Below are 26,353 nucleotides of genomic sequence, written 5' to 3'. Positions count from 1 at the left end.
GTTCCTTAATTCCAGATGCCCCAGAAACTATACCCAAGAAGGAAACATTGGCGCAGAATAAGCCAGCAGCAAAATGAGACTGCCTCACCTATTCAGGGGACAGACTTGAATGCACTTGATGAGTGGGCTGAGCCCCTCTGCACTCTGGGGCCCTTAAGCTAGGGACTCCCCAGACCCCCAAGACAGGATCTGAATAACAGCAGACTCTGATAATATGACCTTCTAAAATTCTATAGGCTGGCTTCATGGGCTGGCCCTGCAACTTCTGTAGGGCTTTGAGTCTCTGTAAAATGGGAATAACTACTGGACTGTTGTGAGAACTGCAGGCAATACTATACAAGGCACAAAGCAAGCATTCAATAAATTATACCTTATTGGTCTTGTAAAAGATATTCTGATTCCCAAAGTTTTACAAGAAAATATGATCCTTCACTAAACAATATTTTTCAGCTGCTGCCCAACCAGGGTTTCCTGGCCCTCACCCAACAATTCACAAGTGTTTCTCAGAAGATCTAAGGACAAGAAAAAGGAATTAGGGATGCATCTTCATCTATTTCTGGAAATTTCCACTCTGGGGCCTTTTGCCTTCTTCTCTATCTCCCTGGTTCATTCTTTCAATCATCATTTATTGAAAAGTCTCTATTCAAGACACTAGTGCAGAAGAAAATACAAATATGAAAAGTCTTTGTCTCCAGGGAGCTTTCAATACAAGAGCAAACAAGAAATCAGTGCTCTCTAAGCAGAATCCCTGTAACATAATTTCCCTAGGAATTCAGTCCATTACTTTGAAGACTAGTTAACCTAATCAACAGATTCTTCTTTATTGTTTCTCAACTGCTGTTCTCTCAGATACTTGCTCAGCATCCTCACTACCAATCCCAGAGGTGAAACAATCCTTTACCTTAACACCAGGCTGAGGGAAGAAATACACACTGGGACCTGCATGTCCCTTTGCCCTCCAATCTTCAGAGCCCCCAGAGAACCCTTTCACATGTTTGTTTTGCTGCTGAACCCATTTTTCACGGGGACCACTCACTGCTCTTTTCAGATGGCCCACTCACCCATCCCCTCCTCTGCAGTGATTGCTGTCTCTTCCTTAATGAAAATCAAGGCCACCTGAAACATTACTCAGGTCTACTCTTCATTCATTCAACAACACTTATCAGAGCATAGTGGGAGCCTGCACTGTGCAGACGTGGGAGCTGCTACAGTGAGAACCAAGCGGCAGTGGTCCTTGACTTCACAGACCTCAGCCTACTATTAAGCTGCGAGGGAGCCATGCTCCCTCCAACTCTTTGCTACCCCATGGGCTGCAGCCCGCCAGGCTCCTCTGTCCATGGGATTCTCCAGGAAAGAATACTGGAGTGGGCTGTGGTGCTTCCTCCAGGGGATCTTCCCAACAGAGGTCTCCCTCATTGCTGCCAGATTCTTTACGGCTGAACCACCGAGGAAACCCTATTATGCTGTACATTCAACAAAGATTACACGAATATTTGCACAACTTGAACAGAACTGAGAATTCCAGGTGTTGCAAGCCTTAGGATAGTTTTTCTTAGGAAATGACATTTGACGAACAATCTCAATCTCAACGGAAGTTAACTAAGGGAAGAGGCAGGGAGGAGCGTCCAGGCAAAGGGAAGAGCATCTGCAGAGGCCCTGGGCTGAAGGACTTCACATCATTCGAGGATCTATCTAAACGAAGCCAGGGGAGACTGGGCCAACATCATACACGGGGCCTCATGCCCATCCTAACGAGTTTTGATCTTTCTAGGAGTAATCAGAAGCCATACAGAGCTTCAAGGAGACAATGCTAGGATCGTTTTTACCTGCCCCGTGGCTTCAGAGCATGCAAGGTCTGGTTTTGCCCACTCGGTTCACTCCCGCGTCCAGCCAGCGCCCGCTGTCAGCTGGTTCTTACGGAGGCGTCTCGGGAAGGAGTAAGAGTGCAAAGCCTGCCGCGCGGACCGCGGGCGGGGCTGGTCGCCGCGCGGGGGAGGGGCGGGCGGCGGTCGGCGCCGGGCACCTCGGGGACCTGAAGCGCGACAAACAGTCGGCGCGCCCGGAGCTCTCGCTTCCACGGAGGCTGCGTCTGGTTCTCGGTGAAGGGCCTAGGAGGTCCAGTCGGCGGAACCCACCGGTCTCTGGGCCCTGAGCCCCCAGAGGCCCACGGCGCCCAGGTGAGCCTCGCTGCCCAGGTGGGGCGGCGCGGCCGGCCCGGAAGGCCCTGTGCGCAGCGCCCGGCGCCCCCGCCGCGGTGCGAGCGGCCGCCATCTCCCGGCTGCGGCGACAGCGGCGACGGCGGCGGCGGGCGTGCTGGGCAGTGGGCGGTGTCCTGGCGGCGGTGCGACCCCGCGGTGAGGCCTAGGCCCGCGCGGGAGGTGGGGAGGGGGCTCCGGGCGTCTCCCAGAGACCCGGCCGGGCGGCGGTTTGCTCCTGCCCGGCCAGGCCCTGGAACCCGCGGCTCCGGCCTCTGCCTGACTATCAATTCATTTTGTCGCAGTCGGAAAAGTGGAGCAGACGTCACCGGGAAGCTCCCGGGGAGCACCGGGCTCGCATTAAGGTGTCTTTCCTTCCAGTGCCCTTTTCCCTGCAAAAATGAGCCGGCTGTATTTTTGCAGAACTCGGATCACAAAGTGCTGCAGCCTGGCTTCTTTGTCTTACCAATACATCCCACGCGTCTGCGCGCGGCTGATGTTTGTCTCCATCGTTTTTATTGGCCGCGAACGGGTGCTTTGGTGCCAGGTTTTCCGCGCCTGACCGGGCTCCAAGCTTGCTGAGTGACAGGACTGTGATTCACTCCGCGGATTATCTTCACGATGGTGAACAAACGGGTGGTTTTTGGTTCTTACCTATTACAAAAAACGATTCGTTGAACACTGTTTCGTCTGGTTTTTTGGTTGTGTAGAGAGGCTTGCGGTACTCATTGCAAAATGCTCCTTGGAAAAGTTATTCGCGTCTTTTGTGCCTCACATTTGGGAACACCTGGCTCAGAGAGCTAACTGACAGACTTTGCCAGAGGTCCCGGTGCTGATCCTGCGGACACCGTCAACACCTCTTTGTTAAGTTTGTTCAATAGCTGGCCTTACCTAGAGCTTTGCTGAAAAGAAACTGAATACCTTAGTAATTTTTAAAACCGACTTAGGTTTAGCTTGGATAAACCATTATAGTCCCCAGTACGATTAAACCTAAGTTAAAGCAAAATTCAAGCTGGGATTAGATAAATAGTGGAAACGTTTTAAAGTCCTACTCTGAAACATGGATGTTGAGTTGCTAGGACAGGGATTTAAAATGATTATGCTGAGGGATGTGTCACTAGAGTCTCAAGAAACTTGCCCTGAAGACCTGTAAACTTTCAAGTAAGTGACATTGTCCTTATCAGTGAAAATAATTGGAATTTGTTTTTCCATCGGTTTTACTTACATTTTAAAACCTGTGTGCTGAAATAGAGGGAATTTTTCTTCGTAATGATCATTTTCCAGTTTGATCTCATGGTCCTGATAATTAAATGTATGTATAAGTTTAAAATGACAATGGATGAATTCCTTTCTCTCAAGTTTTAAAGCGTGGGCTTCCCTGGTCTTCCCACCCATTTGGCAGGGCTAGGATCCTTTCTCTGGGGGCCTTTTCTGGTTCTTTGTGTTTGTTTAGTCCCTAAGTCGTGTCTGACTCAGTTTTGAGACTTAGCCCACCAGGCTTCTCTGTCCAAGGATTTTCCAGGCAAGAATACTGGAGTGGGTTGCATTTCCTTCTCCAGGTGATCTTCCTGACCTGGGGATTTATGGAACAGCACCCCACCCCGCCAACACCCCTACCCCCCACCCCCTCCCACCCCCATCTCCTGCATTGACAGACAGACAGATTCTTTCTCTCTGAGCCACCTCGGTCACCCTGTTCTGTTCTTTACTGTTTCCCTTTCCAAGGACAGTCCCATGGCTGTGCTGTAATCTGTCTCTCCAGAGTCTCTCACTCTGAGCTTAGTGCCTGGCATATGAGTAGCTGATGACTGCTAGCATGGTGGATGAATTTAGAATATGACAGTAGCTTAGAGATTTTTGTGACAGGTAAATTTATTATTCAAATGAGTAAGGTAGAAACCCAGGACATGGACAGCTGTGATCATCTCTTGGTCATAAGCGAAATCATATTCCAAGAAACGCTACTGGCAGGACACCTGGATTTTTTTTTTTAAATAGTTTTGCTGAGATATAATTCATATACCATACAATTCACCCATCTAAAGGATACAATTCAATGGGTTTTTTTGTGTATTATGGTATTAATTTTTAAAAGTTGTGATCAATATATGACATAAAAATTGCCATTTAAAAATGTCCAATTCAGTGACTTAAATGAACCTAAAGTTCATTTATGATGTACAGCATCACCACTATTTCCAAAACATTTTCAAAACCTTCAACTGATACTTCTTAAATAAATATGGAATGTATGGATGAATGTTGATAGTAGAGAGAAGAATATTTTATGTGACCTTGATTTCTAACCTCTCTTCTAATTTGTGTTGTCTTTTATGCTTTATGTGAAATATAATTAAGAGGGTACTAAGCCTTATCTTAGTGTGGTAATATTTGAAATTCCTTAAAGTGAAAAACTGGGCAGTTCTTTCAAGTTTGTTGAATTACTGAACATTCTAGAGTGTCTAAAAGTTGTAGAGCAAAATCTGAGTGATATCCCAAACTTTACTCTGATTTACAAAATACACATACCCTAGGTTATATTATGCTATTTAGCTTACTCTATTGCTCTGTGTTCTTTTTACTTTGATAGTTGCAGATACCCTTCACTTTAATAGGAGATATCCTAAGAGGTATTTTTAAGACTAGAAAAATCCACAAATATAGAAGGTGCTAATTTTAAACAGGGATTTATTTTAGGTACAATGTACTTTTAATCTTTAGTTTTTATTCTAAAGCATTTAGCTTTTCTTTGCCTGTTGGGTTGCTTTTATGGGTGCTAAGGTCTTCTTTAATATCTTTTAAAAAGCAATTTGTCACGTTTGGTTATTTCCAGACAAAAAAAGATTGGCAATCTCCCATTTTTACAAGGAGAGAGCACCCTTGGACATCTGTATGGAAAAGACTAGACTAGAGTAGGTCTTGGAAGTAAAACAATAGTTGAATTTATTATTCAATAGGTTTGACAGGGGTACAATTGTTAATCCTAAATCTTCAAATGTGGATGGTTTCCTATGCATGTGAGTATTACATGTGCTTCTGATTTTTAGCATTATAGCTCAGATAATTAACACAGGTGTTCTGGACTCGATTTGGCTTGGACTGTTCTGGTGACCTGAGCAAACCATATAACTTTTGTGAATTCATTATTGGCACTATTAAATTAAGTGGGTTTGAGTAAGTGGGCAAATTTCTAAGAGCAATTAAGTTTGCTCTTAGAAAGCAAACTAGTACATCCCTAGCTCCTTCTTGCAACTTAATGTTTCTTTGAAGTTATCTTTAAAAATTTTTTTAATTATGTTTTGTACCATAATACAGCTTTCTAAATTTTAATATGAAGATTGAATTTTAAATTTGTTACTACCATGTAACATGGATGCCTCCAGAGGGTCCATTCTGTTTATCCTGGGGTTTTCTGTATTCCCTGACCTACTGCCTCATACCCTTAGGACTTCTCAGTTTGAGAAGGAAGGGACCCAGAGGACCTCTACATCTCTTGCAACTCTGACGTGGTATGATACTTGAAATAAATTAGAGTTTATTCTCTTAGTTTTAGGAAATTATAAATCCATAACAGGGAAAAATATGACTGACTGGTTTGCATGATTTAACTTATTTCCCTGACAATTAGAGATTGCAATTCTATTATATGTAAAAGCTGTTTCATCAGAAACTGCATGCATTTTAAGAAATGGATTGCAAAGTTAGAAAAACTCTTTGCACGTGTCATCTTTGTTGCTCTCAGTCTTTCTTTGCTGCACTTCTGCTTTTTTCTTTCCTGGCTCCTAATTGGATTAAAGACTGTTTTGCCAACCATGGCATCTGGAGATGACAGTCCTATCTTTGAAGATGACGAAAGGTAAATGTCTTGCATTGTGATAAAACTGGATTATGAAGCTTTAAAGATGGGCTTTAATCATTCAGGAGAGTATCCAGGCTACTTTTTTGGAGAACACATTTTGTAATACTGCAGAATCCATAGTTTTGCTTCTCTTTGATTTCCAGCAAGGGTGGTGAACACCTAGCATGGAGGTGGTCACCACTAACGTGGCATCCTTTCCCATAAAACCTGGACATGAGGTCTGCAAATCCCTCTCAGCACAAAATTCTTGGCAGTCACTTCCAAAATGATATAAAACCCATTTACTGTTTCTGGTTTAGAGCCTACAAAGGAGATTAGAGTGAAGGAAGAGGAGGATGTGGTTAAGAGAATAGACTCTGGGACCAGACTCCTAAAATTGTACCCCATCTGCCACTTACTGTCGTGATCTTAGACAAGCCTTTAGCCTCTCTGAGCCTCAGTTTCCTCATCTGTAAATAGAGGAATAATAGTACCCACCTCATGGTGAGGATTCTTTGAGTTAATGTGTGTAAAGCTCTTAGAACAGTGATTGGCACACAGTAAGTACTGAATAACTGTTAGCTATGAACATTACTGCTGTAATGTTACTTCCCTCAAAGCTAAAAGTGTGTATCAGTATAAAAATATTACTTATATGTTATATATGCATTATATATAATATATATTTTATAGGGAGACATTAATATAAAATACATGTTTAAGTTGTGCCAGAAACGTCACAAAACAGAATCCTTTATATTTTTAATAAGATTTCCTGTAATAATGACAAGGTTACTATCTTGCATGACATTTTTGTATCTATTAGAGAACATTTCTTCCATGACTTTTTTTCTCCATCTTAGTATTTTTAAATTAGAACCTTTTTTGTTAAAATGAATCCCTAGTTATTGGTTCAAATATAAAAGGTTTTAAGAATTCTTGCTTTAGAGTGATAGGATCTGAAATGATAAAACCAAAATTAAATACTGTGCTTTTTAAATGACAGGAGGGAGGAGTAGAAACTTTTTACTGACCTTTCTGTGGCCAAGCTTAGAATACTGTCCTGGATAAACTGATTGATTCTTAATCCTATTACTAATAAGGTGACTTTGGAATTATCTGACTGTATACCCATAGATAGTAATTTCATTTTAAAAGAATGCATAACAGGGTGAAAATAGTTACATGGATGGTAAGTAGGCTTTCTTAGCTTATATCACTTTAATATTTTGTAATTTTAGGGCTTTTTAAGATCTGATATTTTCATCTTGGAAGGATTAACTGGTTATTCTGTTACTGTTTTTGCCTATTATAATTGCTTAATTTTATTCCCTTAGCCCTCCTTACAGCCTGGAAAAAATGACAGATCTTGTAGCTGTTTGGGAAGTTGCTTTAAGTGATGGAGTCCATAAAATTGAATTTGAACATGGGACCACATCAGGCAAACGAGTGGTATATGTAGATGGGAAGGTAGGAAAAAATGTTACTTTGTGAAATATAGTGTACAGAGAAGCTTGATTTTGCTAATGTATATTCATCCTATGTGAATTTAATGCTTTTCCCTTACAGTGGTTATATATATATTGGCTTGTATCATTTTGCCATACAAAGCAGACTAACAATAGTTGTGGAATTCATAGACTATAACATCTAATATTTAACTTTAAAATGCCTTTATTTTCTAAAATCTTTGTATCATAAAGTAATAAAATCACATCTAAATAGCATTACCATTTATTCCCTTTAATTATATTCTTTCCAAAGTTAAACATTAAATTTTTTCCCATTTATATGTTTTTAACTTTTGTATTTTTTACTTAGGAAGTGATAAGAAAAGAATGGATGTTCAAATTGGTTGGCAAGGAAACCTTCTATGTTGGAGCTGCAAAGACAAAAGCAACCATCAATATTGATGCTGTCGGTGGTTTTGCTTATGAATATACTCTGGAAATTAATGGGAAAAGTCTCAAGAAGTATATGGAGAACAGATCAAAAACCACCAATACTTGGGTATTACATTTGGATAGTGAGGACTTTAGAGTTGTATTAGGTAAGTGAAAGCCATTTCTGCAGAATTTATTGGCTTTTTATGACAGCTGTTTACTGTAGTTCCTCTAGCTCTCCAGATGGGAGCTTTGAATAGGAGAGTGTTACGTGCAGGTGTGTTTCTCATGTGTCCTCTGGGAATGAAGAATTTGTTAATTTGACCGATTTATATGGAAAATGTGAGAGCCAGATTTTATAGTGGTAGATTTGAAAATTATAAACTTGGGTTTAAAAAGAAATATTGATGTAAACATTTAATTTGTCATTATTTGATATTTCTCTTCAAAAGAGTGTCTAAAGGCAGATGGAAATTTAAGGTTTATCAGAAAGAAGGGAATTTTTCTCTAGGTTTAGGACTATAGCAGATCAAAATAATCAAAGTCCAGGTAAAGTAGATTAAAAAATAAAAAGTGAGCCATTGATCCTTAAGCTAAGTTCTCCTGTTAGAGATTGCCATCTGTGTTCTTGATTTCTACTGGGCCTACAAAACTTGAAAGACAAGTATTTGCTACCTTTGTTCATTACTGGTTACTCCTAGTATTTTCTGCTTCTCATATCACTGAAGGTGAAAGTGTTAGTCACTCAATGGTGTCCAACTATTTGGCAAACCTACCAGGCTTCTCTGTCCATGGAATTCTCCAGGCAAGAATCCTGGAATGGGTTGCCATTCCCTTCTCCAAAGGATCTTCCCAATCCAGGGATTGAACGCAGGTCTCCTGCATTTTAGGTGGATTCTTTACCATATGAACTAGCCTCCTATCACTAAATTAAGAATTACCAGGGAATCCAAGATTATGTAGATCATCTCATTGATTTATTGATTGATTTAGATAATACTGAGAACCTCATAAATGGCAGCTTATGTACCAGGCCTTGAGGATACATAAATGAAGAGACTTTGTCCGTGTCTTTTAAGAGAGTGTAGTTTAATTGAATGCTAGAAAAATTTTTAAGAATGAAAAATACTTATCAAGTAATAAATGCATATGGTTGGAAAAAAGAAACCAAAGAAAACACCTTCTGTATGGTTTATTTATTAAAGAAATTGGGTCAGATTTTTCTTGAAGAGGATAGGATATGGTCTGAATTTTGTGGATTCCATTCCTGTGATATTTTTCTATTAGTATTTCCTGCAAGTTGGTATTTGAAGAATTGATCAAATTTAAGGTTTTTTTAATTTTTCAGGCAAGACCACTTTATATTTATTCTATCAAGAGGCACATGGTTTTGCTTTGTCTAATTTTTTGATATTGGCATCACTAATACCTAAGTGTCTATATCCATTAATTCATTGGCAGATGAATTCATTAATTCATTGGCAGAAGGATATATTCTGATTCCATCATTTCTTGTTCATTAGCTGGAGTGCTCATACAGTGAGAAACTTCCTGTGTACAGTGAGAAACTTCCTGTTGTCTACTGTTTAGTTATACAGAGGTACATTTTGTGTAACAAATGTAGGATCACAGCTTGTTTTCCCTTAACTGCCAGTTTTCAAGATATTAAATTGACTCCTTTTTCTTTCCTAAAGGTGATCATTTAAGTTTGTTTGTTTTTTTTTTAATCATTGGGCTTCCCAAATAACTTGTGGATTTAAACAAATTGTGGTGTTTCAGTACACTGCAATTATTATCCTTAGTGATGCTCAAATTGTCCAATTTTTGGCCAATATGGTGCTCTTTAGATTGGCTCCTAAGTCAAGGGAACTGTGTACATGCATAGGTAGATAGATATTAGGAGGAATGGGGAAGAGAGGGAGAGACTTTATAAAAAAATAAAATAGCTTATGAGTTCATACTGATGCTTATAATTCAAATTCTGGGATACCAGTTCTTTTATTTAATCTCCTCTAATATCTTTATGTTCATTCTTCCACACTGAGAATCCTTCTTCTCAGGGATACAGAGGATGATGCAAATAGAAGATAATTACTCATTTCCTTTGTGCCATAATTATGCACATACTAATCTCAGTTAACAACAGAAATACTCTACCACCATTAATAGTGACTGCCCAAAATTTGTCTTCCTTAGTGGCTCAGTGGTAAAGAATCTGCCTGCAATGCAGAAGCCACCGGAGACACAGGTTTGATCCCTGGGTTGGTAAGATCTCCTGGAGGAGGGCATGACATCCCACTCCAGTATTCTTGCCTGGAGAATCCCATGGACAGAGGAGCCTGGCAGGCTACAGTCCACAGGGTCACTAAGAGTCAGACAGGACTGAAGCGACTTAGCAAGTACACTTGCCCACAATTTAAAACAACTTTTTGCATATCATTTTCCAGCTGTACTGTATCTACATTGTCAGAACATACAGCTGTTATATACTATGCTAGGCTGCCATTGGGTGGCCACTCCCATATCTCCTGGGCCCTCTGCCTTTCACTCCGTGCCTCTAGCCCAGCTCAAAGTCCTTTCTCCACTCTCCAAGTGAGGCTTCTGTCTTGAGGTGCAGGGAGAAAAGACTCTGTTCCTGGAGTAGATGGCTTGTCAGATGGCACCTCATCCTTGACCCCCAGGCAGCCTTTGACCCCCAGACTCCATATAAACACACAGGTCCTGCTTCTCTCTAGTCTTTGTTATAACATCCAAAGCTTGTCTTCTGGCTGCTTGATGACTGTAGTCTTCTCTCCTGACACTCCTGGGGACCCTGACATTCACAAGTGGTTCTGGGAGTCCTCCCCAAAATGCACGTATGTCTGTCTGTGCACATGGCACACATATAGCTCAGTTGGTAAAGAACCCACCTGCAATGCAGGAGACCCCGGTTTGATTCCTGGGTCAGGAAGATCCTCTGGAGAAGGGATAGGCTACCCACTCCAGCATTCTTGGGCTTCCCCTGTGGCTCAGCTGGTAAAGAATCCACCTGCAATGCAGGAGACCTGGGTTCAATCCCTGGGTTGGGAAGATCCCCTGGAGAAGGGAAAGGCTACCCAAGCCAGTATTCTGGCCTAGAGAATTCCATGGTATAGTCCATGGGGTCACAAAGAGTTGGACATGACTGAGTGACTTTCACTTTCACTTTCCCTGGAGTGAACTGTGGCCACTTAGCTAACACCCAAGTGTATCATGGCAACATATTGTGTCGGCACTGTACTCAGCACAGCCCATCAAATACTATATTTTTTATGATGATTCTATTGTACTCTTCAGTATGAAATTTATGGAGAGGGCAATGGCAACCCAACTCCAGTACTCTTGCCTGGAAAATCCCATAGACGGAGGAGCTTGGCAGGCTACAGTCCATGGGGTCACTAAAAGTCGGACACGACTGAGCGACTTCACTTTCACTTTTCACTTTGATGCACTGGAGAAGGAAATAGCAACCCACTCCAGTATTCTTGCCTGGAGAATCCCAGGGATGGTGGAGCCTGGTGGGCTGCTGTCTATGGGGTCGCACAGAGTCGGACACAACTAAAGCAACTTAGCAGCAGCAGCAGTATGAAATTTAAGGCTAAATTGCTGTCTGTCTGTATGAACTCTATGCAGCCTGTTTTGTGGTCTCTTTGTGCCTTTGTCCAGGTGGGTCACTATGAGAGGCAGGGAGAATCAACCAGTCTCTTGATGTTAAAGAAAATATGGGGAAGGATAAATTAGGAGTTTGGGATTAACAGACGCACACTGCATATATAAAATACATAACCAACAAGAACCTATTATATAGGTCAAGGGACTCTATTCAGTATTTTGTAATAATCTATAAGGGAAAACAGCCTGAAAAAGGAAAGCAATATTGGCTACAATCCAAAAAATAAAAATGAAAAATTAAAGGGATAAGGTCAAATATTATATTATTTGAAATATGCAGGTTTTTAAAAAGCCCAAAGCACTCTTTAATTTGCTAAAATATATTGATATCCTAAATGGAAACATTTTGTAATCCTGGGAGTGGGTAAACCCTTCTTTGATTCAATACCAGACCTTAGAAATTTAATTAAGACACTTCAGATGATATTTTTAAAAAAGACATTCTCATATGGAAAGGTCTCTTGTTACATTCATTTGTCTGCATCCTCCTTTATAGATTTTCTGTAACAAATCTTCATCAGTATATATTATATCATGATTTTGTCTTAAAAGAGTGGTTTCATTTTGATTTTGTCTGTGAACAAAAACACAATTTCCTCAGATTTGGAAGAATTTCAAACCCATGTAAAGTTAATGGAGTTTTCAAAATCCAGTGTATCAAACTTTTCTTAAAATAATTAAGAGTTAACTTTATCTTTAGATTCCAGGTTATAATTTGTTGTAATTGGTTACCTTTACAGAGAAAGACACTCTGGATGTATGGTGCAATGGTAAAAAAATGGAGACAGCGGTAAGTTGATCGTTTGATTACTGTCACCATGGGCATGAGTGACCAGTGAAACGTTGCTGTGTTTCCTAACTGTGCAGATTTTTATAATTAATGAAGGTCCTTTCGGTTAAAAACAAAAAAGAGACGAAGTAATCCTGACTCCAGAATCTGAAGCCTGGGGTAGTGAGAGTTTGGAAACAATTCATCTTGTGATTTGGCACCAGCCTCGGACCCTGCTTGTCCTCTCCTGGACCATCGTCTATCCTAAAAAGATCTATCCCACTTTTTAAATATTCCTCCCCAAAGGTTGCATCCTCCTGTGTTTATCCTGGTTTAAGTGGTGCTTTATACTACTGTTTCTCAAATTTGCATGCATAGAATCATCTCAGATCTTGTTAAAATGCATGTTCTAGCATGTCCTCAGGTGATGCCCAAGTTGCTGGCCCATGGTCACACTCTGAATAGGAAGGCTTTACATCATACACTCAAAACAGATGATACTTTCTAAAAGCAAAGGTTGTGAAAAAGAAACGAAGCACATGGTGTCAGAAGATACAAAGGCAAACAAAAAAGGGCACTGTCACAAACCCCAGAATACAAGTGGAATTTGTAGACTAGCAGTGCTGAGAGGCTGCCCGGCTCGTTGTAGCCGAGAAGACCCTAGTGTGTTGGACTTTTGCTGCCTTACACTGTTATGGCTGTGGTGGGATGAGTATAGAAGTGAATTTCAAGTAGGGAGGATATAATCGTTGTGTGCACAGCACAAGGAGGAAGTGAAGCAGAGGAGACGGTCCTAGACACAGGGATTGTGGGCCTAGGAACTGGAATCACTGGGGGGAAATATCCACGTTATGGGATCAGCTGGCAAGTAGGGCATACCATCCTGGGTGTCCCCTTTCATGCTGACTTCAGTTGTGACACCAGAACTAGAGATGATAAAAAGCACGAGAAGCTCTCTTTGCCGGGCATACTGTAGCTAGCTACCCATTGTGGTTGCTGCTATTACCTTCTTTATCTGTTGTACGTCTGGGAGGGTGAGGAGATGTCCTTGGAGGGAAGGGAATGAATTTATTCAGTAGACAAGCTAGAATCTGCTGGGCCTTGCAACTGCTTCTAAGGAAGTGCACAAGCCAGAAATCAAAAGTTACAAAGATTAATGTGTTTCTGTTTCTTAATCCTGATATTAATTCTTGAAGGGAAATGCAACCAGGGTTCACTCAAAATTGAATGTCAGCATTTCAGCCACCCTCCAGGTTCCATCCACCCATTGAGACTTTTATGCAGAGAGGCTTAGTGAGCTCTTCAGTATTTTACGGCCTGTTTTGGACCAGATTCAGTTACCATTAACATGGATTGGGTACCTGCTGTGTGCCTGATGCCATACCTGGTGGTCCTTTCTGTTCTTTCTGTCCTACCATGGAAATTTCTAGATGGAGAGTCAGCAGTTTGGGGTCACATTCCCTCCAACCCTCCAGGAATTCTCCCGTGCAAAAGTAGCATTGTTTCAAGAATGTGGTTGTAAATAAGCAAGAAGTTGAAATGATATCCATCCACAATGTCTTTCTTCCTAACTGACAAGAAGCCACAAGTGTTTGGACAATACCTCTCTCTCACCCAGTTGTCTCCTTGTAACTGCAGCCTAGTTGGCAAGGTAGTTTTGGCAGCTCTGTGTCAGGCAGCCTTCCCCAGCACTATGCACACCTGCTCTCGCTGCCTGGGAGCTGCAGCTTTTTTCCTCCATTTCCTTTTCATCTCAAAGCATCATGACCAGATTATGTATCTGTCAAATTGCAAGAAGCAACTTACAAGTATTGAGTCACTCAACCCTTGCTCTCCTCTCTAAATTGATTTTGACAGAAGTATGCCTTAAAGGCTTTTTTCAAAGCTCAATGTGAAAAGGGCTAAAAGAATACATTGGACTCCAGGATCAGCACCCCACCACCAGTCCTTGTGGTGGTCAGTATACATCCGTGTTGGCCAGATTCTCCCCAGAGAAAAAGAAAAAGCTTCCCTCTCTGATGCCTCCTGTGCTTTCTTTGGTTAGATAATGTTAGCAATGGAGCCTTGCTCTGTCTGCTTTGGCTGCCAGGAAGCTCATAGCCAAGTTGTACATCTGATAGTGCTTCTTTTGCTTCTTGGCATAATTCATTTTTATCCTCTAAGCCTCATGCTCTTCCTTTTCTATGCTACTTGGCCCCTATCTTTTTACTCTAAATCAGTGCTGTTCAACAGAAGTATAGTATGAGCCACAGATATGAGCTTCATATATAACTTTTCTAATAACCACATTTCGAAAGTCTTATGATGAAGTTCATCTTAATAAAAATTTAGGTCACTGTATCAAAAATATTATTTAAAATGTAATAAATATATCAAGTTTCCAATGAGTTTTTTTAACCATTCTCTGTTTCATACTAAGTCTTCCAAACCCAGTGTATATTTTCCCCGTTAATAGAGTATCTCATTTCAGAAACATCACATTCCATGCTCGATTGCCAACTGTGGCCAGGGGCTATTGTACGATATACAGCAAGTCTAGACTCAGTTCAGTTCAGTTGCTCTGTTGTGTCCAACTTTTTGTGACCCCATGCACTGCAGCACGCCAGGCTTCCCTGTCCATCACCAACTCCTGGAGCTTACTCAAACTCATGTCCATCGAATCGGTGAGGCCATCCAACTATCTCATCCTCTGTCATCCCCTTCTCCTGCTTTCAATCTTTCTCAACATGAGGGTCTTTTCCAGTGACTCAGTTCTTTGCATCAGGTGGCCAAAGTATTGGAATTTCAGCTTCAGCACCAGTCCTTCCAATGAATATTCAGGACTGATTTCCTTTAGGATTGACTGCTTTGATCTCCTTGCAATCCAAGGGACTCTCAAGAGTCTTCTCTAGCACCACAGTTCAAAAGCATCAATTCTTCAGCACTCAGCTTTGTTTCTAGTGCAACTCTCACATCCATACATGACTACTGGAAAAACAATAGCTTTGACTAGATGGACCTTTGTTGGCAATGTAACGTTTAAGCTTTTTAATATTGTCTAGGTTGGTCATAGCTTTTCTTCCAAGGAGCAAGTGTCTTTTAATTTCATGGCTTCAGTCACCATCTGCAGTGATTTTTTTGGAACCCAAGAAAATAAAGTCTGTCACTGTTTCCACTGTTTCCCCATCTATTTCCCGTGAAGTGATGGAACCGGATGCCATGATCTTACTTTTCTGAATGTTGAGTTTTAAGCCAACTTTTTCATACTCCTCTTTCACTTTCATCAAGAGGCTCTTTAGTTCTTCACTTTCTGTCATAAGTGTGGTATCATCTGCATATCTGAGGTTATTGATATTTCTCCCAGCAATCTTGATTCCAGCTTGTGCTTCATCTAGCCCAGCATTTCACATGACGTACCCTGCATATAAGTTAAATAAGCAGGGTGACAATATACAGCCTTGATGTACTGCTTTCCCTATTTGAAACCAGTCTGTTGTTCCTTGTCCAGTTCTAACTGTTGCTTCTTGACCTGCATACAGATTTCTCAGGAGGCAGGTCAGGTGGTCTGGTATTCCCATCTCTTTCAGAATTTTCCACAGTTTGTTATGATCCACACAGTCAAAGGTTTTGGCGTAGTCAGTAAAGCAGATGTTTTTCTGGAACTTTCGCTTTTTCAATGATCCAGTGGATTTTGGCAATTTGATCTCTGGTTCCTTTGGCTTTTCTAAATCCAGCTTGAACATCTGGAAGTTGATGGTTCACCTACTGTTGAAGCCTGACTTGGAAAATTTTGAGCATTACTTTGCTAGTGTGCAAGATGAGAGAAATTTGTGTGGTAGTTTGAACATTCTTTAGCATTGCCTTTCTTTGGGATTGGAATGAAAACTGACCTTTTCCAGTGCTGTGGCCACTGCTGTTTTCCAAATTTGCTGGCATATTGAGTGCAGCACTTTCACAGCATCATCTTGTAGCTCAACTGGAATTCCATCACCTCCACTAGCTTTATTTGTACTGATTCTTCGTAAGGCCCACTAGACTTCGTGTTCCAGGATGTCTGGGTCTAGGTGAGTGATCACACCATCGTGGTTATCTGGGTCACGAAGATCTGTTTGTATAGTTCTGTATATTCTTGCCACCTCTTCTTACAGTAGTGTTAGGTTTTATGTTATTTATATTATGTATTTATTGTAAGCCACCTATAGCCTGAGGAATCTGATTTTTAGAGTGGCAAAGAACACTCCATCCCTTACTGACTGGGGTCTTAAGCAAGTTATTTATTGACTGTGTACATTTCCTCATGTATAAAATGTGGATAATAATTATACTCCAATCAGGTTATTGTGAGGATGCCATAAAGCAATGCATGTAACCCATTCTTTGTATGGAAGGAATCACAAATTTCCTATCATTTTTACTTTTGAAAATAGTCTATATTTTCTGCATAGTATATGTTATAGACACATAGCCATGAGATATACTTTTTTTTTCCTCTGAAACAAGATTCTTAAAGACTATAGTGGTACAAATAAAAGAGTTTCAATTTCTGACTGAGACCTTAAAACACCTAAAAATAAGCTTCTAATTTTAATTTTGCTAACATGTACTTCATCATGCCTCCCTTCCTCAGTGATGTTAATGCTCTGGACAAAGATCAATGTTTCTGGAACACTAATTCCTCCTTCTTTTGTTTGCCTAGGGTGAGTTTGTAGATGATGGGACTGAAACTCACTTCAATATTGGGAATCATGACTGTTATATAAAGGCTGTCAGTAGCGGCAAGCGGAAAGAAGGGATTATTCATAGTCTCATTGTGGATAACAGAGAAATCCCAGAGACTGTTGAATGACTTCATATTAATGAATTTTAATCTTAAGAAGTAAAGATCAGGACTTTTTTTTAGTTACTTGAATCTAGTGTTTTAAGCATCAGGAAAAAAAATATGTACCATGAAAATTGCAATTTATTTTGTAAATAATGTAAAATGTTTTAGAGTCAAATGGAAAATAAGATATGGACCAAAAAATCACTAATGTTTCATAGGAGCCACTTTTACTATAATAAACACTATAAAGTAACATTGGTGCCGCTTGATTTGTCTTTCTTGAAATGGATGTCTTTGTATATATATATATTTTAATGTATTTCTGACCAATGCATTCACTTTAAACTTTTATTGTTGTTTTTGTTTTTTGGCCGCACTGTGTTTTCATTGCTGTGTGTGGGCTTTCTCTAGTTGTGATGAGGGGCTACTCTTCATTGCAGTGCACAGGCTTCTCATTGCAGTGGCTTCTCTCGTGGAGCACAGACTCTAGAGCAAGGGTTTGAGGCAGGAGACAGTGGATCTCTGGGCCAGACACATGGTATTTGTCAAGTGCAGTAAAACTGAGCCTTTGTTCTCACCCAGATACTCCAAGGACAAAGCTAGTGGTAGAAGCTGAGTTCTGCTAAAGCAAAGAGATAAGGTGCCCACTCCCGAGGTCAAGGAAGACTTCCCTGTCTCTACATGCGCAGGAAGTCTTCTTGGGAGTCGAAAAGTGAGGGGACCCCACTCCATAATCAGTGTAGATATGCAGCCACAGGCCTTTACAGTGGGATCCATCTTAGCGAAAAGTTGTGCATACATCTTGGGGAAGGATCTATGGACCACTCAGGTGTGAAAAGAGAAACAATTGGCCAAGAGTAAGCAAAGACCCAGAAGGACTGTCCTAATAAGTGAATGACATCACCTCAGTACTGTGCTGCTCCTCCTCACTCAGGACACCCGCATTTCTCTCCAGGTGTGTCTCTGCCTAGTGTCTGACGTACTGCACTCCTCCTCACTCAGGATGCCCACACTCCCCTCTGGGTGTGTCTCTGCCTAGAGTCAGATGCACTGCACTCCCCATTAGAGAGGCTGCCCATATCCTTTCTCTTGGGTGTGTATCTCTGCCCTGCTTCTGAGTTGGCTAAACAAACTGGTTTCCTGTGTGCTCTCCTATACATTGTGCTGTGCCTCTAATAATAAACTTTGTACCTGTTTTTACAGTTTTTGCCTCCTTGAAACATTCTTGCTTTCAAATAGGGGCAAAAATCAGGGTCACTTTGCTCCTAGCCCCAAGTCCCTGATGATCTAATGGGTAGACTCTTGGTCTTCTTTCAGGCTGCTGCTGCTGCTGCTGCTAAGTCGCTTCAGTCGTGTCTGACTCTGTGCGACCCCATAAACTTGGGTTTAATTCCTGGGCAGGGAAATAAGCTCTCTCCTCAGGACCATTCACTGCTCTTCCTCCGAGATCAGGCTCAGTAGTTGCGGTGCTCGGGCTTTGTTGCTCGATGGCATGTGGGATCTTCCCGGACCAGGGATCAAATCCATGTCCCCTGCCTTGGCAAGTAGATTCGTAGCCATTGGACCACCAGGGAAATCCTTTCTGTGTATTTTTAACCTGTGCAGGTAGACTGTCTAGTTTAAAGCAGTTGTCGTTCAATGATATTAATTGGAGAAAATGAGAAATTTCCAGAAACTTAAGGAAATGTCAAATAGAGTCACATAAAAATTTAACTAAGAATCCGTTCACTTCAGTTCAGTTGCTCAGTCGTGTCTGAGTCTTTGTGACCCCATAAACCGCAGCACGTCAGGCCTCCCTGTCCATCACCAACTCCCGGAGCCCACCCAAACCCATGTCCATTGAGTCGGTGATGCCATCCAATCATCTCATCCTCTGTTGTCCCCTTCTTCTCCTGTCCTCAATCTTTCCCAGCTTTAGGGTCTTTTAGGTTTCTGAAAATGCAATTATTTTTGTTTCAACACCAGGAGGTCACAAAAAAAAAAAAAAAAAGAGGAAGAAGCAAAGCTTCTTCACAGCAGACAGCATCAGTTGCATCGTCAGGCAGTGTTTAAAAAGTCAGAGTTGAAAGCCTGTGTGGAGGTAGCACCAGTGTTAGCATTTTGTGAAACAAGCAGGCCCACCCAGGCAGACTCACACAGTCTACTCATCTCTGAAGTACTTTCAAGGCAGGACAGTTTAATAGTAGAGCCTTTTATTAGGGTATTTCATGTCTATTATCACACGGGGATCCTCCATGAGAGGGAGAATACTCCAGTTTCTAGACTTGTTCTGTCCACTACAGTAGCCATTAGTCATGTAACTATTCAAGTTAAATAATTGAAATACAATCAAAACCTCAATTCCTCTATCACACTGACCACATTTCAGGTCCTCAGCAGTCACACAAAGCTAGCAGCTACCATGCTGGACAAACAGAACATTTCGATCATCACACCAAGTTCAACTGAACAGCACTGGCCTAGAGACATTTTCTCAAGTTTAGTGAGCTGTTTTGTACTAGCACAGTCAGGGTTTAAGCCCAGGTTTTTTGAATGCTAAACCCTATTAGCTTTACTACTCTCTCCCTGCCACTCACTTATTTCTAAGAGATGTGTGGTGGAACAGAGGTACAACCATTTATGCTCTAACATAAGGCAGAGAAACTGAAAACAGTGAGGGAAGGTGGCCTGCCTGGTTCACGCATTTCCTACTCTGACACTGTTTTATTTGAAGCCTAATGACTGGCGGATCAGCACACCAGCTTTACAAAAGCCATCCTCCTGCTTTGCCCATGCCACCCCACACTTTCCTTCATTGCCACTGAAAGACCAGGAGATGAACCAAGAGAGACGATTCTGAGGCTTATTAAACTCATTTTGCATTTGCTTTCAAGTGTTCGGGTGTGGTGGTTTTCAGGTCCCTTGAATAAAGGGAGTCTTTTAATGGCCATATTTTATCTGGTACAAAAAATGTTTTGTGCCACGTCCATAAGTAAACCAGTTATTTTTAGTCACTTTGTTTTAAACTCTGATTGAGTGTTTTGAAGATCAAACCTTGTGAATGTAGTTTGCCTCTGACTTGGTGAACTCGTGTTTTTTGGTTAGTTTTGTAAATTTAAAGCAGTATGTTAATGAGGAAGGGGTACAGCCTGTGTTTGAACTTCACAAAAGGTTAAGTTCTCCTTTTGTTTTAATACTATATTTTATTTAACAGGTATACAAAATTTAATTTCAACATGCAATCAGAATACAAATTATTTGTGAGACAGTTTATATCTCCTATTTTTAAATTCTTGAGCCTCAATTTCCCCATCCCAACAAATAAAGTTGTTTGTTTCGTTTAATGAGATAGTTTAGATGTACAAAAAACAGAAATATGACAAACCCTTGTGTTATTTTGCGGGTGCATCTATCATCTAGTTTAGTAATTAAAGCATTAAAATACAACTGAAGAGCCACATGCCCTTGTTATACCTATACTTCTCCCTTGCCCAAGTAATCACTATCATGAACTTGATGATTATTATTCCCATGCAAGTCTGTATTCTTTATCTGTATAGGTGTACAGCCCTAAAAATATTCAGTATTACTTAAAATTTTAAATGTTAGATTCTATAGATTCTTCTTGCAACTTGCTCTTTTCCCATTCAGTACTGATTTTAAGACAGATCTGGGGTGGTACATGTAACTTCAGTTCCTTTTAACCCTTGCATTCAGCCATATGAATTTGCCATCCACTTGCCTCAGTAGTTTTCAAATGATCACTGTACCATCAGAGCTCTAACAAACATCTTTGGATCTCTCTGTATGTCCCTTGAGGATATGCTTGACTTTCTCTTGGGCTTAGCTATTTAAACTGTGTCCCTGGACCAGCGGCAAAGACATCACCTAGGAGCTTGCCAGAAATAAGAATCTCAGGAACTGGGAGATTGGGACTGACATATATACACTACTATTTATAAAATAGATAACTAATGAGACCCTACTGTATAGTGCATGGAACTCTACTCAATGCCCTATGGTAACCTAAATGGGAAAGAAATCCAAAAACAGTGGGGATATATGTATGGCTGATTCACTTGGCTGGCTGTACAGCAGAAACTGACCCAGCAATGTAAAGCAACTATACTCCAATTAAAAAGGAAAAGAAAAAAATGAAAAAAGAAAAAAAAAAACCCCAGAATCTCAGATCGTCAAAATTTGATACAATCAGGATCTCAGAATTATGCCAATCTTTTTTAAAAATGGTATGTCATTTTAATTTTCTCTGATCAATAATTGTGTCTTACATGTTTATTGACCATTCAGGTGTCCTTTCTCAAGAATTACCTTTTTCATTTCTTTTGCCTATTTTTCTGTTGACGCATAATCCCGTGACTGTAGTCTTTCCCTGATAGCAGTACAAAATGTGCAATAGATGAACAAGTCTCCCAGTCATGCTTTCCACTTCACCTACTATTTATATCCTCTAACGAGCTCTGAAGGCAGGGATCATGTACTGCTGTATCCCCTAGGATCTAGCACACCCTTCAAAGATGAAGGGCAGTGAGATTTGTATTACTATAGCCAGCTCAGAGGAGAGATCTGGAATGGAGATATATAATGAGCATTGTTAGCATATAGAAGAGATTTAATGCAATGGAAATGAGTAACATCAACTAGCAAGGTTGTAGAAAAGTGAAAAAGGAAGATTAAATTCTGAAGGGCTATAGCGTTTAGGCAAGGGAGATCGTCAATGAGGAAGGAAATTTTAAAGCTATCAAGCAAAAGACAAACTTTGATTGTCTAGAAATCTAAATGTTGTATAGTAAAGGATACCATAAGCAAAGCCAATATACCAAAAATAGACTAGGGGAAGAAACTTGTAATGGAGATGACAAGCGTCAAGATATATGTAAAAAGCTCTTAAAAACCGATAAGAAAAGTCAGGCTAACTGTAAAATGGATAAAGGATATTAATAGCCTATTTAAATCCAAATAACAAATAAATATATTTTTAATGCTGAAATTAATTTATGATTAGGAGTATTATTTTAAAAATGAAAACAGGAAAAGATTTGAAAGAGCAATGACTGAAATGTGGAAGAAAGTGTACCCCCTCACACTTTGGTGACAAAATTAATAAAATAAGCCTCAATGAAATGAGGCAGAAGCCATATGAAAATGGACAAATAATTAGTAGAGGATGGAATAAAAGTGGAAAAGGTAATGGTGACAAATCTCTTGCTAACAACTAAAAAACTGGTCAAAATATATGAATGGGCAGCAACAGAAATAACCAGCAATAGAAATAGACCCATATGATTTGTAGATTAAGAATTCATTAGATATAAAGCTCAAAATGATTATCATGTTTAAAATGTTCAAGGTAATAAAAAGACAACTCTGAAAATTTCACAGAGAACAAAAAAATATTAAAAGGCAAAGGAAAATTTGAAAAGAACCATAGAAACTGTAGAACTGAAAAGTATAATTATGAAATTAATAACTCAAAATCAGAAAAATAATAAATTGGGAAATAGGTGAGAAGAAAATATCTAGGAGAAAAATAAAAAAGGAGATTACAGAGAAGAGTAATTAAAATATAGACTATACAGTTAAAGGTCAAATACATGTAAACAGAGTTCTAGAAAGACAGAGAATTATGAAAAAGTAGATTTGAAGAGAACTTTCCAAATGGAAAAAGGTAGCAAGCAACAGACTGAGGAAGATCTGCAGATACCAAGTAGGAAGAAAACCAGCCCTCGGTATATTATAGGAAAACTGCTAAAAAACAAAGAAAAACATAAAAAATTTTAAAAGTGTCTAGTGGAAAAAAATGCATATTAAAATATAGTTAACTTCTTAACAGAAATGATAGAAATAAGAAAACATTGGAAAAATTCCTCCAAAGTGCTGAAATAAATAACTACCAAGCTAAATTTCTGTATCCAGCAAAAGTACCATTTACTAATCAGGCAAATAAAAGCTGAACAAATTAATCAAGTGGAGAACAACTTAGGATTTCCCTGGTAAGTGCAGTGAATAAGAATCCTCCTGCCAAAGCAGGGCACACAGGTTTGATCTCCAGTACAGGAAGATCTCACATGTCACAGAGCAACTAGGCCCGTGTGCCACAGCTACTGAGCCCACACCCTAAAGCCTGCTAGTAACTACTACTGAACCCACTTGCTGCAACTACTGAAGCCCAAGTGCCTAGAGCCTGTGCTCCTCAAAAAAGAGAAGCCACCACAATGAGAAGCCCTCACACCACAAGGAAGAGTAGTGCCTACTCACCACAACTAGAGAAAGCCCATGCAAAGCAATGAAGACCCAGTGCAGCAGGAAAACAAAAAAAGGGTAGAAAAACTTTAAGAATTATGAAAGGGTATTCTTTGGTCTAAGAGAAAAATCATCCCAGATGAAAACTTGAAAATGCAGAGGAAAAAAAGATAAAAACCAAAGATAATAGTAAAAATATACAGTTGACCCTTGAACAAAATGGGTTGGACTTACAGAGGTCCACTTACAACAAACTTTTTGTTCCCCAATAAATACATCAGTTGACTGAATCCACAGTTGACTGAATCTGTGGATACAGAACCATATATACAGAAAGTGAAAGTGTTAGTCACTCAATCATGTCCAATTCTTGGCGAGCCTGTGGACTATAGCCTGCCAGGCTCCTCTGTCCATGGAATTCTCCAGGCACGAATACTGGAGTGGGTTGCCATTCCCTTCTCCAGGGGATCTTCCTGACCCACAGACTGAACCCAGGTCTCTTGCATTGCAGGCAGATTCTTTACCAGTTGAGCCATTCTGCCCTTGGACTAAAGTCTACTAAATGATCCACAGTTAATTGACTCTGTGGATACAGAACTCCATACAGGGAGGGGTGACTAAAGCTACATTCAGATTTCTGATTGTGTGGGATATTGGCCCCCATAGCCTCCATGTTGTTCAAGGGTTAATTGCATATTTAATGAACAATGGCTGTATAAAATAATATTTTCCTGTGGGATTTAAGACTGATATATGATTAAAATTCAATAACAACAGCATATAGGTTGGTAGAAACTTAAACAGATTTAAAGAGTTCTAAGTTCTTGTGTTGTCTGGAAAGATGATACAAGTACCAGTAAACATTAGACCTGGATAAGTCTATATACTTTCTCATATCCACTGAGCTATGCAAGTTCTTTTTTTCCCTTTCATCCATTAATGTGATCACCTTAACTGATGTTTCTTTCTAAACCAGAACCATCTCTCTTTCCTGGGATAAATCCTACTTAAAATATTTAGCTAGCCTGATATCTCACTTAGGTTTTATACACTAATGATTCAAAGTGATACCTACAACTTACGTCCCCTTGGACTACAAAAAGATCCTACCAGTCCATCCTAAAGGAAATCAGTCCTGAATATTCATTGGCAGGACTGATGTTGAAGCTGATGCTCCAAAACTTTGGCCATCTGATGCGAAGAGTTGACTCACTGGAAAAGACCCTGATGCTTGGAAAGATAAAGGTAGAAGAAGAACGGGGCAACAGAGGATCAGATGGTTGATGGCATCACTGACTCGACAGACATGAGTTTGAGCAAGTTCCAGAAGATGGTGAAGGACAGGGAAGCCTGGCATACTGCAGTCCATGGGGTAACAAAGAGTAACATATGACCAAGGGACTGAACAACAACAATAAATCATCTCTAAATTTGGATGCATTTAATAATATTGTTTCAAACTATAAAATAAAAATTGATATAACCAGTATAGGCAAATTCAAAATTATAGTAGGATATTTTAACTTACCACTTTTATAAATGCTTGACAAAAATTCAGTAAACATAAATAAATCTAAACAATAAACTTAATAGCAGAATAGTTCTAATGAACATATATAAAGCAGTTGATCTAATAACTTAAATAGGGATTTTTTTTCATGTGCACACTGAACATTTATGAAATTTGACATGTCATAATGACAATATTGTGTCATAAAAAGTAACTTTCACAATTTCGAAAGAATTTAAACTCATGTTGTATGAATGCCATCCAATCTAGATATCAGTAACAAAATGATGATAATAAAATCCATGTGTATTTGGAAATAAATATACTTCAAAGTAACCTGCAGGTCACAAAGACACCAAAATGATAATTTTGGAAATATTTTCTACTGAATTGTGATGAAAAGTCTTTGTATCAAAATTTATAGGATGCAGATAAAGACTGTTATCATAAAAGCTAAAACTGATCAGCTAAGCAACCTTCTTATAAAGATGTAGGAGAGGAATAATAGCAAAATAAACCTAAATAAACTACAAAGAAGGAAATAATAAGGATAAAAGGAGAGTAGAAAACAAATGTTCAACAGAGGCTCAAAAAAAGCCAAAAACTGATTTTTGTAAGAACTGAAAAACTTCTAATGAAAGTAACTGAGAAAACAGAGAAGGCACTAACCAAAACCAAGAATGAAAAGAGGATATCACTATCAATCCTGCAACATTAATAAACTCTTAACATATGGATTATTTTATAAAAATGTTTTAAACGGTAGATGAAACGGACACATGCCTAGAAAATCACAACTCTTCAAAACATATTTTTATAATCTAAATACTCTTCTAGCTATTAAACTAAATCCGTATCTCAAAGAAACATCAGACATAAGGTCATTACCAAGGTTCTATTAACCATTTAAGAAATAATGCAAACCTTACCTGTGTTTTAAGGTCATCAAAAAGTTAATGACAAAAGCTGAAACAGACCTTAAAAAAAATTTATAGGCCAATACAACTGATAAAAATAGATACAGAAATCTCAAATGAATTATTAGCAAATAAAATCCAGGAATATATATATTTTTTTAAATTTACATCACAATCAATTCGGGCTCATTCCAGAAATGTAAGTATTTGGTTAAATATATGAACATCAATCAATATAACTCAGTGTTTCTCAAGTGGCTCAGTTGTAAAAAGTAGAGATGTGGGTTTGATTTCTGTTGGGAAAATCCTCTGGAGGAGGAAATGGCAACTCACTCCATTATTTGGGTCCGGGGAAATCTCATGGACAGAAGAACATGGCAGGCTACAGTTCTTGGGGTTTCAAAGAGTTGGACACAACTGAGCAACTAGCTGGCACACAGTGATATAACTCACCAAATAAGAACAATTATTTGATCATTTTTGTAAAATGTAGAAAAATAACTTCCTAAT

At 39.7% G+C, this 26,353-nt stretch overlaps 1 protein-coding gene across 3 annotated transcripts; it reads left to right on the top strand.

Moving 5' to 3' along the window:
* The first annotated feature begins 1,581 nt into the window (after positions 1–1,581).
* FAIM (Fas apoptotic inhibitory molecule) lies at positions 1,582–18,378 on the top strand. Of its 3 annotated transcripts, none has more exons than XM_069564592.1 (5): positions 1,582–2,177; positions 7,371–7,503; positions 7,855–8,083; positions 12,347–12,396; positions 17,051–18,378. In XM_069564592.1, exons 2-5 carry the CDS (start codon positions 7,393–7,395, stop codon positions 17,198–17,200), a joined length of 540 nt encoding a protein of 179 aa, XP_069420693.1. In that variant the 5' UTR covers positions 1,582–2,177; positions 7,371–7,392; the 3' UTR covers positions 17,201–18,378. The 3 variants fall into 3 exon arrangements, with proteins under 3 accessions (XP_069420693.1, XP_069420707.1, XP_069420700.1); XM_069564606.1 differs by having other exon boundaries at positions 1,609–1,937; XM_069564599.1 differs by having other exon boundaries at positions 1,674–2,831.
* The last annotated feature ends 7,975 nt before the right edge of the window (positions 18,379–26,353 follow it).

Source organism: Ovis canadensis, chromosome 1 (genome assembly GCF_042477335.2).
Source record: "Ovis canadensis isolate MfBH-ARS-UI-01 breed Bighorn chromosome 1, ARS-UI_OviCan_v2, whole genome shotgun sequence".
In the NCBI taxonomy this organism is placed as follows: domain Eukaryota; kingdom Metazoa; phylum Chordata; class Mammalia; order Artiodactyla; family Bovidae; genus Ovis; species Ovis canadensis.
The sequence above is the reverse complement of the archived record's forward strand: the minus strand, read 5'-3'. Positions and strand labels throughout refer to the sequence as shown.

Bases quoted from the DNA above. Each gene is read 5' to 3' on its own strand.
- FAIM (XM_069564592.1), top strand. From the start codon at position 7,393: ATGACAGATCTTGTAGCTGTTTGGGAAGTTGCTTTAAGTGATGGAGTC. The intron at 7,504-7,854 runs GTAGGAAAAAAT...TTTTTTACTTAG, and splicing joins TGGTATATGTAGATGGGAAG to GAAGTGATAAGAAAAGAATG. The intron at 12,397-17,050 runs GTAAGTTGATCG...TTGTTTGCCTAG, and splicing joins GTAAAAAAATGGAGACAGCG to GGTGAGTTTGTAGATGATGG.